The sequence below is a fragment of the Girardinichthys multiradiatus genome, chromosome 23 (assembly GCF_021462225.1).
Source record: "Girardinichthys multiradiatus isolate DD_20200921_A chromosome 23, DD_fGirMul_XY1, whole genome shotgun sequence".
Classification (NCBI taxonomy): domain Eukaryota; kingdom Metazoa; phylum Chordata; class Actinopteri; order Cyprinodontiformes; family Goodeidae; genus Girardinichthys; species Girardinichthys multiradiatus.
Genome location: NC_061815.1, coordinates 20,248,757 through 20,264,826, shown reverse-complemented (window position 1 = coordinate 20,264,826; position 16,070 = coordinate 20,248,757). Strand labels below are relative to the sequence as shown.

Genomic DNA, 16,070 nt, shown 5'->3' with positions numbered 1-16,070 from the left:
AATGTACCGTGTGCCATCAAAAGAACACCATGAAATAATGTCAATTGCAGAATCATGCTGTGGGGTGTTCTTCAGATTGCAGTTAAGTTTTTTTCAAGATGGATGAAATTATGATCATCTTCAAAAAAACGCTCAGTTCAGACCCAAAACGTTCAGGTAGTTGCTAGAGAGCTGAGTAAGAAGAGGGTTTTAAATTTTCAGTACCACAGTGAGTCCAAGCTTACATCCAAATCAGGTTTACCTGTCACTGAAATAAAACATTAAATGGGGAACCATTTTGTAAAGTCTGTGTCTGCTTTTTAGTTTAATCAAAATATTTTTTACCAGGAAATAAAAATCTACCTGTCTTCTGAGAACCTCCACTTCATGTTTTTGTATCATGTTTTCTCTAAAAACATAGTAATTTATCTTCATTGTCAGTTTATTTTATTTTCCAAAACACCAAAACACAATTATCCTCAAAACAGAATCATCAGAAACATACATAGTTATGAAATAAATTCCAACACGTGTTTCTTAATGTTCACTTTCCAATAGATATTTTATTAAAATGTTGTAAAGAAAAAAGATGGCTCATTTTACAAGAAAGTATAAATCAGCAATGCTTCATTATCTAAAAGAAACACCATCATGATTCTCATGAGCTCTACACAACATAGTACGTACTATATAGATTATAGGTATAGAAACTAGTGGCACTATATTTTGTTTAATAAACGGCAAACATCTATTTTTAGTGCGTATTTCTACATTTAATATAATTTACATTACTGTGCACACTCTAACTTGATTTACTGTAGAGATTAGGAGCATCTCTTAACAGCAAAGGTATGTTAGTGTTAAATTATAATTGTGCTTTTCAAAATATCATTTAAATTAGTTTTTTTATTATTATTAAAGAAGATAGACTTAATTTAGTCAACATCGTCAGTCTCTCAGAGTGCAAAACCAGATTCTTTCCTTTTTTTCCTCAAACTTTGCGAGGTTCACCTTTTTCTTTAAAGCTTGGCGATACATCCAGACACAACCTTTTCTCTACCTGCCTTTACAACTTCTGTTGCACGCATTCAGTATCTGTGTGCCTCCGGGGAGGGTGTATACTGAAAATATGGCTAGGGTTTTTATTTATTTATTTAGTTATTTGCTTTGAGAGATACCACAACAACAATCTAAGGCACCCAAAGTCAATGGTCTGTTGTAGGACATGTACAGTGCCTTGCAAACATAGTTATATCCCTCAAACACGTTACAACCAAACACTCCAATGTTTTTTTTTTGTGTGACTTTATGTGATGGACCATTACAAATTAACACATAACTGTAAAGTAGAACAAAAAGGATTCTTGATTTTTTAAATATTTTCCAAATGGAAAAAAAATTACCTCAATTTCTAATATTTACTGTGTGCATTATAACATTAGTCTAAACCCAGCTGTTCTGCAAAGGCCTCTAAGGTGTGTCAGAGAACATTAGTGAACAATGCTGAAAACAAAGAAACACAGCAGACAGATCAGAGATAACATTTTGGAAAACTAAAAAGCAGGTTAAGGTTATAAAACAATATATCATATTCTGATCATCTCATAGAGCAGTTTAATTCAGCAACTAAAAATGAGAAGAGTATGGCACAACTGCACACCCACCAAGACCGTGACCGTCCACCTAAACTGACAGAGCAAAACATGATTGTGGCAGCATTATGCTTTAGGGATTCTTTTCCTCAGCAGGCACAGGAAAGCTGTTGAAATTTCATAGAAAGATAGATGGAGCTAAGAAATGGTAATCTTTGAAGAAAATCAGCAGGAGGTCTTTGTCCAGCAGGACAAAGACCCTAAATATCCAACCAGTTCTACAACACAAAGGTTGAGATCAAAGGTTTTTCATGTTTTAGAGTGACCAAGTCGAGGTCTAGGCCTAAAATCTGATTCTTAATATGTGGAAAGACTTGAAAATGTATGTTTACCAATGCTTGAGCTATTTTACAATGTAAAAATTGGCAAAAATGTCATCCTTTAGATGTACAAAGCCTGTAGAAATGTGCTCTAAATGATTTGCAGCTGTAACTGTAGCAAAAAGTGGTTTTACAAATGCACAAAACACTTTCCATTGTTTCCTTTCACTTCACAGTTATGTGAAATTTGTGTTGGTCATAACATCATATAAAATCCAAACTAAATGCACTGTAGTTTGTAGTTGGGATTTTTTTTTTGCAGAGGACTACATGCCTATAAGGATGACAGTAAGGACGAAATATTAACAACAGGCCTCTCTGCTTCAATACAGGTGAGATGAAATGGAAAATATGAATAGGTATTTTTTTTTATATATATATTTGCTGAAGTAAAGGTGCTCAAACATCAAGTGTAGTTATTAAGATGAAGTCTATCTTAGTTCTGACTCCAGACTGCATTTAGCCGCATGAAAGGGAAATCTAACAGGCACAGTGATGCTCTGGTGTGGTCAGTTTCTGATTTAAGGTCAGGATTGTTGTCCAGCAAAGCCTGAGAGGAGTCAACAGGTGGTAGTGAAACACAGCACCTGGTTACAAAACGGAGCCATCATCACGGCCGATACGTTTTGATGACATCTTTGATGGGCCTCCTGCATATTGGGCAACATGAACTGATTTGTCTCTTCAGCTTCTGCCCGCAGTCGTTGCACAGGCACATGTGTCCGCAAGTGTAGATGACCGTGTCCACTTCCTGGTCGAAGCAGATGGTGCACTCTCCGTTCTTCCCAGCAGGGGGCAGCTCAGATGCAGTCAGGGAGGGAGACGTGGGGGGGCTGAGAGGGGAGCTGGGAGCAGTCACTGGAAGGAGTCAAGAGAATGTCTTCAGATAAATCTCATTTGAAAGGAAGAATACTCCGCTACTGTTGGGATGTTTTAATGTGATTAGTCATATATCTGCTCAGATCAGCATAAAAAAAGGCTTTAACAGACAAGAAGAACATTTTGTTACCAGTAACAAAATCTATAAAAAAATTCTGAACTTTCTTAGTTAAAGCCTGGTTTTCTATAACAGATAAATGTACAAACCAATACATTTCCCAGCAGTTTCCTGCTACACTTCTAAGTCCTCCCAAGAGGATCTCATACAGACTTCATATATACTGCATAGCACAATTCATGCTGTCAACATCTGGCATCATACCCAGAGAGGATTCTGAGGCAGAAGAGGATCTGTTGATGCTGAAAGCAAGGTCTGAGTCACTGTCATCTGGGCTGCTGCTCTGAGAAGTTGTGGGGGATGTGCAGGGAGGACTGGACTGCTGTGTTCCTGTGCCACAAAGACAATTATATATCAACAACCTTCACATAACCAGACTCACACCCTGTATAGAAAAGATGGGATTCAGTTAGAGGATATATTTAACATAGGTTTAAATGAATGATTTCAGCACATCTTCTCCTCTGGCTGCCCGAATGCAAAGCCGCAGGCTTTACCCTGACATACCCTAACCAGACAGATTGGATATGCATGCTTATTCCTTAGAGCAATTCGCTCTTCTATTCATAGCAGAACATTGTTGGATTAAAAACAAGAGAGAATGGGGTCTGGTCTGGTGGGAGTTTATGTGGGAGTTGGACCAAAGGGACTGAGAGAGGTCACAGCTCAAAGTTAAACAGCCTAATGAAGACCAGACCTACTCAGATGAATTCCTTTAGCCTCTGAATCATTTCAGGAAATTCTCATTCGGTTTGTGAGGTTGAACAGTAAGAATAATTTCAATATAATTGTGATTAATAATGCATTTACAGTATTTTTAGTGTTACACTTCTTTGGAACTGTTAGATTTACAAAACAATATTGCAATGAAGACCAAAATCAATTAAGAATTTTGTTTCTTGTTACTACAGTTCTATTTTTGATGACATAAAACCTATATCACCCATGATGCAACTCATCCGCAGCGGCAAAAGATACATGAATGATGTGAAGCCCTGGTGAACATTTCAGCCTGTAGGTGCCAGTTTTTACAAGACCTTTTAGCTCCACTAAGTTTGCAGCGTGTGGAAACCTTGGAAAAATGAAAGAATGCACAGATGAAATCGCCTGGTGACCTGAATCAGATTAACTTTAGCTTGATTGGTCCTGACCGATGAAAGAATGCAATCCAATCGTTTTCTGATCAGAGAATGCTGACTTGTGCTTTACTCATTCAAAACTCTTCGGTGTGGACACTGTTACTGAGGAAATAAGTCTTCAAAGATAATAAATGCAAACTGTATTTTCTAATGAGACATGTCTGTGGCTCATTCTGGCTACTACTTAAGAGAGAATAAGACTTTCAGCAGATAACACAAAGTTTAAAGATATTACAGATAAGTAGAAATGTTAGCAGCCTTTTGAAAAATCTCAGAGTTGAGATAAGGGTTCACATTCTTTAGGAAATGCGTTAGGAGACTGCTGTTAAGAGATACTAACGCTGGAATGCAACGTAAGCTGCTAAACACAGTTCAAAATCAAATCAATATATATATAATGTATAATACTTAATATTTCATATAATATATATATATAGAAATAATTGCTGGACTGTTTAGACACATACACTATGACATCACCTCCTAAAACGATTTCTGTATTTTGGGGTCCGAGTTCTACAAAAACAGAGATCATAAGTCTGACACTCTGCAACTCTGATTGGTGCCCTGTCAAAAACTATTCTCCTCTTTTATATACCTCAATCAATCTTTACTTGAGAACTGGACCACATTTAAAGGAATAACACTCTGTTGTAGAATCGTCAACAAAAGCTTCTTATGTGTTTTATGCGTTTTAGGTGTTGCCGTAACACACTTACCGAGTATCCTGAGTCTGTTCACAGCCCCATGCAAGGTGAAAAAGGCCCACAGGACCTGAGAGGAGTCTACGCAGAGCAGCCGGCCACGCCCAGCTCCATTCACCCCGTGGTGCACCTCCCCGCTGGGCAGCAGACTGAAGCTGAGAACGTCTCCAGAGCAAGGCATGGGGAAGCCCCGGTGCAACACCCAATACTCCTTTCGGTCCAGGAGCACCTCAGGGTCAGCTGGCAAGTCTACAGAGTGCAGACAAGCTGGGTCACAGGATGTCAAACCGAACGACATTGCCCCAAAGTAAGGCAGGCCCAGGTGGCCCACCTCCACATACAAAGTCTCCCCCACGTGCAGCGGCCGGTCGCTGAACACCAGAGTCCGACTACTGTCCAGAAAATGAATACAGGCAGCTAAACGGTCTGCAGAGAGTATTACATCAGATCCACGGATCAGGTGAAAGTGCAAGTCATTGTCCAGCAGGGAAGGGAGGCCCCGGACCCCCCTTGGGAACGTAGTGGAGGCGGTTGAAGACGGCGTGGAGGAGGAAGAGGTGGACGAGCAGCAGGGGATTAACTGAGAGTAGCTGTTGAACTGGAGGTTGGCCATTTTGGCAGCCGCCGCCTGGTTGTTCTCCAGCTGATTGTTGCTGTAATTGGCCGAGTCGTGGCTGCTCTGGGGAAGATAGGCACTCAGACGAGCCGCGCTCAGACAGCTGGACCCCACACTCTCAGCAAACGTGCTGTCTGTGGAGCAAAATGTGGACAAAAGGTTAATGACTATCCTTGGTAAGGTAAGGTAAGGTAAGGTATGGTAAGGTAAGGTAAGGTAAGGTAAGTTTATTTATATAGCGCTTTTCAGCAACGAGACACTCAAAGCGCTGCACATACAATTACAATACAATCACAAAGCAAATAAACACAGATACAGAAACAGAAAAACAAATCAAACGATAAAATCAAACAACAGAGGTAATTTAAAAAAGTAAAATAAAATAAATAGAATAGAATGATGGACAAGAAAAGGAAAGGAAAATTGGACTGAAAACGCAACTAATCATTTAAATCTGGAATTTGACTGGACCATTCTAACACATGACTGTGCTTCCATCTGAACTGTCTGCCTTGTTTTGTATCATAGGCAGATGATTGACAAATAAATAATTGTTTGAAGAATGTGTCTATTTTATTGTGCCCTAATGTTTTATGATGAAGGTTGTTTCAGTGTTTTGTTTTTTGCACATGTTGAAGTCATGCTGTGAAGTCAGTTCAGGGTTGCTTGTGATAGGAGAATATTGCGGTAGCATCCCAAAAACAACAAAAATGAAGACATCTATGTTGAATTTGGTCCCAAGTTGCATTTACTCTGCATTGACAAATAAGCATTCTCAGGCAGAGGTTTTCAATCTTTACCACATTATGTTCCCATCATCACCACCACAAGTTTTCCATACTGTAAGCTCCATATGCTGAAATAACTGTGCAGTTCAGCTACTCTGTACTTCAGAAACAGATATAAACAAGTCTGCTGCTTGTAGTCCCCCTCTGACTTATGATGCATTCCTTTACCGCTATTTCTAGAGATGTTGGAGCAGTAGAGCGCACTGGCCCCTCACCAAAGCTCCTGGGACGAGCCACCTTGACCAAACAAGGCTACAGCTCAATGCGTACAGACAAACATGCTCAATGCGTAAGAGCGAGGACTGCAAGGGGGAAGAGGATGATGAAAGGGAAGCCAGTGTAAACTCAGAAAAGTGACACAGTTTAGGAAAGCGATAGTAAGAGAGTGTTAGGAATAGTAGTTGGGAGAGTGAATAGGCTGTATGACATCTGTTGTTCATTTCTCCATGTCATGTTAGCCAATTTGAAACAAAGAGGCTCTGGTTTTTAAGACAAACACTGATCTGTTTTGACACACAGATCATTTATCATCGAGCAATCCCAAAACCATTTTGCCCCCTCCTTCCAAAAGGACCCACGGGAGTGTAAAGCTTTGCCAAACGCCCAAGAATCTGTCTAATTTATCCGTGAATACATTGACCCCATAAAAATGTGTTTCAGTGGATTTTTGGGTTGTCGAAACACATTGCCCCAAGCTGACTGACTTGAATCCAGAAAGAAAAATATCTATTATTCAGTACTACAGTATTTATACCTCTTGAATTTTGCACTGTTGCCTTACAGCAAGAAGGTCCTTTTTTCACAAAGTAGTGAATAATTGCGAAGTGGAAGGAAAAGGATACAAGGTTTTTCTCTTTGCTTTGATACCACTAAATAAAATCCATTACAACCAACTGTCTTCACAAGCCTCCTAATCATTAAATAGAACACCTCTGTGCAATTTCATCTCAGTATAAATCCAGCTGTTCTGCAAAAGAGATTTATTAGAGAAAATGTAAAATAACCTCTCATGGTTGGAAGATCTCATGGAGCACCTGTTCAAACGCGAATCTGAAGATGGAAAAGATATGAAACAACTGAAAACCTAAGAAGACATGGCCATCCACCTAAAATGACAGACTGGGCAAGTATAGCAATAATCAGAGGAGCAGCCAAGAGGCTCTGGAGGAGCTGCGTAGATCCTGAACTCAGGTGAGAGAATCTGTTGATAAGAAACCAATTACTCCTCTACTCAACAAATCTGTGCTCAGACCAAAATTAAACTGTTTGGCCTATGTTCAAACACAAATTTGTGGTAGAAAGCTAACACTGTACATCACCCCGAACACACCATCCCCATATTCAAACATTTTGGTGGTAGCATCATGCTGTGGGATGCTTTGCTTCAGACAAGATGATTTGAGTTGATGAGAAGATAGATGGCAATCCTGTAAGTAAACCTGTTGTCTTGAAGGCCACAGGATGTCCCATTTAATGATGAAAATATCACCCAAACAGTCAAATGTGGTTTTGGCAAGATCATGCTGTGGGGATGCTGTTCTTAAGCAAAGAGAAGACAATACTGGAAGAAAACCTGTTAGAGGCGGCTGAAGACACGAGGCTGGGGAGAAGGTTCACCTTCTGGAAATGACAACAACTCAAATCATTCTTTTTATATCAAAGCATGTTAAGGTGTCAGAATCTCCCAGTTTAAGACAGCTGAGTACAGTCTGGCTGAGCTTGAGCTATTTATCAAAGAAGAATTGATAAAGGAACTTGGGGGAGTGAGTGCAACAAAAGGTGGATGACTTAAGGGTGAATACAAATGCACACCAAACATTTAAAATCTTTATTTATGAAAAAAAGAAAAAGACATGTATCCCTTTCCTTCCACTTATCAGGTATGAACTAAATTGTTCCATAACATTAGGTTTAAATGAAAAACATTAAGGTTTGTAGTTGTAACTAGGTCATTTTAAGGGGTATAAAATATTTTGCAAGATACTGTACGTGGCTAAATGTTTTCCCATTGGAGGTTGAGTTTGATCGCGCTACTCGGTTTCTACTTAAACAAAAAACATAATATTTTTACAATAATGCAACAATTAGCAGCATGACATGATTCTTACCAAGCAGTGTGACCTCCTGAGTGATGCCATAGATGTCAATAATTGCCCAAAGTGGACAGCCGATACTAAGCCCACAGTGGAAAAGGATGGGCTCTCCATCATTGATGCTGTAGAAAACCCTCCCATGGCGGTCGGCCCAAAACGACAACACATTGTCCTTTAGGGCCAGTCTCTCAGGCAGGGCCTTGGCCCAGTAACCGGGCCGTGTCACCAGATCTGGGCAAGCATACTTAGGGATGTCAGCGGCCTCCAGGTCACTTGGATCTAGACTAGTGAAACCAAAGCGCAGAGCTCCACTCCAGCCAGTGTGCACTCCAGTTAGGCGCAGACAGACCTGAACACATAAAATTATTACAGCCTAATTGCAGCCTTATCAGAAACATATAGAGAGATAAAACAAACCTTTTCATAAAGGTGGACAGGACGATGGCTGAACGTGATGCCATTGCAGAAGCTGTTTTTGCGAGTGGCCCTTCGAAGTTGCCCATCCAGCCGGATGTTCTTGCCCCTGGCGTGCAGGTTAAAGCGCAGCGACTCCAAGTTGATGTTGATAGGGGGGGCTGACGTTCTTCTTTCCACACCTGACCCGTTATTAGGCAGAGTGTAGTATTGCCTGCTAGCCACTGAGCGGGGTTGCAGAGTAGCATCTGTGGGTGGTTAAACATCAGGGGTTACAGAGGGAGATAAGAGGAGCCTGTTAATGATTTGCCTGGAATGGTGTACGAACTGCAAGCTTGTTTTTATTGGTTTGTTACACTAGGAGATAATAAGGTGTTTGTAGATGACTAAAAGCAGCTTATTTAGAGGGCAGAGTTAGAAAAAAAGGTATCCCACAGTCTTGGTTATTAAAAATGTTAATGGACTCAAATAGATTTGTCTGTAAAACACTGGGAAACAGTATGCGTCTTATGTTTTAACCCCCTTAGATCAAAGTTTTGCAACATGCACCATGAGTCTTCATCATACTTACACAACCCTGGCCTACAGCACAAACAAACCCTGAATAGCTCACTTTATTCCCCCAGTTATCTTCAAAAGGGGAGAAGGAATCACACAGTTCAGAGTCAGTATCAAAATACCCAAATAAAAAGCATAATCTTTTATCTCGTCTTCAGAGGAGGAGTCAGCGTCCTAGTTAGCGAAAAGGAATCCCTTGATGAGCAACAAACAGATCAGAAGTGAGAAGAAGACAAATCGAGCGCTGGCTCAAATGAGACTTGAATGATGAGTGTTTATGGTATAGACTGGCTGCGATTCAACCCTCAAAGGGAGGCTGTGTATCTCATCTCCTCCTGCGGGGCACGGAGAGATTACGTTCATGTTAAAAATTCACTCCGTTCTGGTGCAAAGACAATAACTCAGTGAAATGTTCCACAGCACATTTCCTAAATTAGGCATTATCGCTGATTATATTCTAAACTATACAGCACGAGAACATCTGTAACATCTCAAATGATGTGCCTCTTCCCATCTGTACTTAAGCAGCTTGGGTTTTGAGGAAGTAAAATATACTTTGGAGGTCAATGTAACAAAACAAATGTTGAGGCTTGACTTTACCGCCTTAGGTCTAACCGCCTTGCTGACAGGGGAACAAACAGGGAATCTGTAGTTTAATCACCTACAGTGAGGCCTGATATAGACACTTGTTTGCCATTATTAGATGAAAGGCATAGACCAACAGGTCAAGGACTAATGGTCAGCTCAAAGCAGATTATGGCTACACTTGGTGCCTCCCATGAATTAAGCAAACAAATATACAGGAAAATGAAGACCCATTGATCTCAAAAGTGTTTCCCAAACAACAACTAAATTTGAAACCCCCTTAGACATAAATAAACTTTGTCGTGTCATTGCATCTTTCGGTTTTCAACCACGATTTCAAGTTATTTAAACAGAAGCCGTTGTTGTCTTTTCTCTGTCCAGGAAAATTTGCATGTGGCAAAAAACAAATCAAGCAAATGGAAAAAAGCAAATACCCAATCCTCCTATCTGGCCTGTAGAGGCACAATAAACCCATCTGGTCAAGTGAATACGTGGGCTTCTCTCCAAATACTCTGACTTTCTCCCATGATGTTCTTTTGAATGTTAAGATACTACTCTCTGTCCCATAAATACTTTACTTGAATTCACACATTTCAAGTCAAAGAAATGAAGTTAAAGTCTCCAGAGATTAATTTCTGACTCCAACCCCGACTTGAAAATCCAATATGTCTGCCACTAGACAACAATATCAAGCTAGCTGCAGTAATGAATTGCACTTGTCATTTTGCACCTCAGAAAACCATTCACCAACATGTTACTGTGTTTAAATGCTTATAATGAACAAATACCCAGCTCTCATATTGTGTTGCTAATAGTAATTAGCATAGTCACTGAGCACAAGACTTAGCAAACCTCACAGCTTTTTCGTTTGCAGCTGCAACAGGGGGAAGTTGGGGATGATGCTGCATTTCATTTGTCTAGGAATGATGACGTACCCAATCCAAGTGCTCCAATTGTAAATTGGGAAACCAGTGTGATTTGCTAACTATTTTGCCCCATGACCAGGCTAACTACTGTTAGCAATATATATCGACAACAATGTTTTTTCTACATTTTATGCACTCAAATATTAAATGAACATATTCACAAATAGATGTTGCATTGTGCTGTGTGTGAGAGACATTAGTTAATGCAATGCAAACAGAGAGAAATGCAGTTTACTTCATTTTGTTTGAATAGTACATGGCCTGCACAATGGAGCAGCTGGTAGCACTGTTGCCTTATAGCAAGAAGGTCCTGGGTTTGAATCCAATGCTAGGATGTTTCTGCATGGAGTGTGCATGTTCTCCCCGTGTATGTGTGAGTTCTCTCCAGGGATTCCCATTTCCACCCACAGTTCAAAAACATGAGTGTTAGGTTAATTACTCTCTCTAAACTTAGGAATGAGTATATGTGTCCATGGTTGTTTGTACAGTGTGTCTCTGTGTTGCCCTGTGATGGACTGGTGACCTGTCTAGGGTTGAACCGTGTCTTGCCCAATGCCGGCAGAAGCGGGTAAAGACGATGGATGGATGGATGGATGGATGGATGGATGGATGGATGGATGGATGGATGGATGGATGGATGGCAGTGGATTTTGAGGTTAGAACCAATGAGGAACCTGCAACTTGTCATGTCAAAATATTTACTTCAGACGGCATTCTGGTCAATTTTTCCATTTTAGCACTATTAAATTTTGACTTTAGAGTAAAAATAGAGAAAATTATACTGCAACAATCCGAGTTTCAGCTTTCAAATTAATCAAAGCGCAGCATTAAACTACATGGCCTCATCACGTGTTTTCTTATACTGACCAGTAGAAATGGTTGCATCAACATAACAACACCCCTATAAATGATGGGCTCTATTAAGCCACAAAATTCTCCAGAAGGTTTACATTGCAATGTTTTATTTGGAAAGAAATTAATTACTTGTTTGTTAGACCTCAATCAATGAGTAGCACAACACAAGAAAGCAAGCTTTGGTATTAGCTACAAGGAACTTACTTAAGAACCTAAATATAGTCTGTTGTTGATTGTTAATGAACCAAAAACAATGATAACATTTCTGAAACAGAAAATGTTATCATTGCTTGAATTTCATAGTTTTGTGACTGTCACAGTAAAATGGTTAAAAGAAATCTCTGAGAATTATAAATGAACTTTAAAAGAATTAACTGGGCCAAGATCATTCTCAACAATGAATAACTACTCACACCACCACCCTTTCACATTTTGAGGCAAAGCGATATAATCAAATTTTAAAAATTACTCAGATCTCAACTTGGAGGGGGTGTTAAAATCTATGATTACTGCATTCATATTTAAACACATGTTTTGAACTTGCTTTTTTGAGAAGCACGAGTGATGAAAGACTGGAAACAATAGTCTGAACAGCTGTAACAGCTACTGATTAATGGCTTTTATGGAAAAGCAGTTATGAATTCCTGTTCTAAAAACTGAAAAAGTGTAAATAAAATCATAAGACTGCACAAGACACTGCACTATCATACCAAGGACTGCTTCTCATATAGAAAACTGTTTTAAAGCGTTCCTTAGAATTATCTTTGTCCATGAGCGGATCAGTTTATGTACTTAAATATCTTAACTTAAAATTTATTTTAGATTACAATGGTTTCTTTCTCATCTGTAAGCTTTGATGACTTTATTGTGATATAACTAACATTACTACAAAAAATAACCAGGGAATATAAAAGGTAATTCCAGAAGGAATTAAAGCCATTAAAATTTTTTACATTTTAATCAAATATATTAGTTTATAAATGTGAGCTGGTGCCTATCTCCAGCAGTCTACATGCGAGAGGCGGGGTACACCCTGGACAGGTCGCCAGTCCATCACAGAGACATACAGGACAAACAACCATGCACACACTCATTCACACCTAAGGGCCATTTAGAGAAACCAGTTAACCTAACAGTCATGTTTTTGGACTGTGGGAGGAAACCAGAGTACCCAGAGAGAACCCACAAATGCACGGGGGAGAACATGCAAACTCCATGCAGAAAGACCCCCAGCCAGGAGTCGAACCCAGAACAGGACGTTCTTGCTGCAAGGCAACAGTGCTACCAACTGCGCCACCATGCAGCCCTAATAAATAAATTGTAATTTTCAATTTCAGTTGAAGTCTAACAAAATTAGTTGTTTTGGTTTTTGATTAGAATTTAACTGAAGGTGTTGGTTCAGTCAGTCGTTATTCTCATTGTTATTGTCAGTGTCCAGCAGAGAACTGTAAGGCTGACAAGTTTATGCATCATATTATGAATGAATGTATCAACCTAGTAAAAGGTAAAATCTGACATAGGACTTGTGGATCAGAGAGTTTCTCTGGTACTGCTAATATCAAACTGCTGAAGTCAAACTGTCTAGCAAGCTGAGCATAACCCTGAGGCAGGCATTGCCATTGAAAAGCGCATCTTAGCTGTGGTTGTCAGGGAAAGGCTTACATGCCACTTTCTTGGAATTGTTTAAAAATGTTTGTTACTGTTTCAGTAATGATTTATGCCTTAACTAGCTCAGAGGCAGTGCAAATACTAAGGAATATTGCCCGTGGGTTTTAGGTAAAAAGGTTTACATACCACCTTGTCAGAATAGATTTTAAAAGTTTACTACTAGGTTTGCTAACAAACTGAGCGTCTTAACTTTGAGGCAGTTGTTAATGAATGACAAATCTTGCCTGTGGTTTTCAGGGAAACATACATTTAAAATAGTTATTACCATTCCGGTATGATTTTAATCAAAAAACTGTTCTTTGTTTTTGTTTCTCTTTAACATAAATAGACAAAAAATCTAGCAAAATTCATTCAAATCAAGTACGTTAACAATTTACTTTAACAACTTTACCCATTACAGTTTTTGGAAAATGTTCATTTTATTTGTGTTTTTTAGCTGTTAAATTTACACAATTTAAGCTCTGAGATATTCAATAAAATATACTCAGATAAAATGACTGCAATCATTTTATAGAGTGAATTCTAACAGTTTGTTTTGTCAGCGTATATTCACAAACCAGAGTTAGACTTTATTTTAAAATAAAATAGTCTTTATGCACAACTTTATGCACACAATAGAGTTTATGCACAACCTCCGAAAGGACTGGCAATAATGTGAGCTGCTGTGTTGGCAGCCCCCCCTTATTCAGTCGGTGAGAGGGCCTGCTGGGAGCGTGGGAGTGAGACAGACGTTAAATCAAAGTGATATAGGGGAACTGATTATCAAGTAATGGGCTCTAGGTAGGATGGCAAAGTGGCTCAGAGCTGAGGGCTCATATTCATGCTAAAAATGAGACTGACAATCAGGCGCATACAGGAATAAATCACTGGTAATCACTTAAGACTGCTCTTAAAGTAATGACACTTGGAATAAAAGGATATGTTGGTGTTTGTTCAGCTTCTGTTCTAGTTATATATATTTTTAACTTCTGTTCTCATTGACCTGACTTTCAATTCATGCGTGAGCTACTGCAATAACATCGCGCTGAGGTTGGAAATAAAAAAGTCCCTCATGACTTGAAATCATCCACAAAAATCGGTCTGAATCAAAAGCAAGAATCATGTTAGCTGTTTTACATTTAAATTGCAGCACATCCAATTAGTGATCAATAAGTGATTATTGATATTTTAGAGACACTATGAAGCTCTTATCTTTGCTCATAAAATTTTAAGTCATATATTCATTTTTCACAAGTTTGCATTACTGATGTGACTCCGGAAGCTGATGGCTCAAAAGTGTTTTGTGTGAAGCACCGCGGCTGCTGGAGGAGCGCTTCCCAGGGAACCACGCTCATCTCCCCCGTGATGCGGAGCGCGTCTCGGTGCACGGCGATCACAAGACAAGCCATGTGTATACACCTCTGTTGTTTTCCACATTAACAAGCCAATTATGACCAAATACGAATAGAAACCTCACCTATTAACGGTTTGGGCGCTGTATTCCCCATTATATACAGATATTCCTCGCACCGGCTGACAACTTAATTCCGATTGCAGTATTTCTCTGTTCATCCATGTATCCTCCGATCGATGAGCACCTTCCCTTGTCTGCTTCTGCTCCAGCGCCTTCCGGTTTGCAAGGGTCCTCCCAGATGAAGCATGGACGCGCTCTTCTTCTTAATGTCAACCCCAAGGCGCTGCGACAGGCAGACACCTCCAACTGGCGCACAGCTGCCCCTCCTTTCCTTATCGTTGGCTCCCCTCTGCACGACTTTAAAGACACAGTGAGCGCAGATCCCACGCAGCCTTCTGATAATTAACTAACTTCATTTACGCCAATCAAAGACTGATGAGTGTTAAGCCAATGAAAAAGGGTGTATTTCTAATCTAAAGGGAGCCTGGCTTGTGAAGAAATTTCCATAGTCAGGCGGACAGGATGCTGGGAACTTTGAAAAGTCCTTGAGGTTGGTGGCAAGATCAGATGGGATGAAATCGATCTGAAAACTGATGTACGTACAAGAAACCCTTAAATTATTCATCCACTCATACAGTAGACTAACAGATAAGGACTCCACTCCTGATAAAAGTCAAAGCAGGAGGAAATCCCCTTTTTTCCACACCCTATCCTCTGCCCTCCCACAGCCTTGACTGCTGGGCTTCTATCAAGCTGTTTCCTGTCTTCTGGATCTCTCTGTTCTCAGAGGAGTCATGCATGGCCTGCAGGGCTTGTAGGAATGAGAGCATCACTGAAAGCAGATCTTGGATGACATGTCTCCTGCAGCAGAGAGAGCTGGAGAGAGGCCCAAGGTGCTACAGTAACCTTGTGTCAAACAGTGTGAAAAAAGCCAGCCTTTTTAGAAAATGCATGATGTGAAAATGTCGAAGTGTGCTCGCAGAACTTGGACGTTTCTGAGCAGACTGACATCTGAGGCCTGAGAATAAGGCCAAGCACGTCTTGTCAGCGATAGTGTTTGGCTGAACGCAGACTGGAACTAAATATAACTCCAAGACAAAAAGCATTTGTTTCTGCCTCCTGAATGCTGTTTGTCTTAGCAGGACACTGTGGCTCCCTTAGGTGAATGGTGTTTGGGGTGAAACTAGGCAGAAATGAAAAATCCCCCCACGCCCTCTCCCTAGCCTTGGAAATAAAGAGCTGCAATGGTGAGGGGATTAACACAGGAAGCGAGTATGAGGCTGCAATGATGTCTGCACTCAAGCTTTCCCTGTAAACACAGCAGAGCTGCAGTAACAAGTGGTGCTTCCCCCTGATGCTTTCTGCACTGCCTGAATGCAGACT

General features: G+C 40.1%; 1 protein-coding gene across 1 annotated transcript; it reads right to left on the bottom strand.

Moving 5' to 3' along the window:
* Positions 1–522: 522 nt before the first annotated feature.
* Positions 523–15,389, bottom strand: neurl1b (neuralized E3 ubiquitin protein ligase 1B). The gene is made up of 6 exons (XM_047354633.1): positions 14,751–15,389; positions 8,706–8,950; positions 8,304–8,637; positions 4,807–5,541; positions 3,153–3,278; positions 523–2,809 (listed from the first exon to the last, which is right to left on the bottom strand). Exons 1-6 carry the CDS (start codon positions 14,779–14,781, stop codon positions 2,562–2,564), a joined length of 1,719 nt encoding a protein of 572 aa, XP_047210589.1. The 5' UTR covers positions 14,782–15,389; the 3' UTR covers positions 523–2,561.
* Positions 15,390–16,070: the final 681 nt, after the last annotated feature.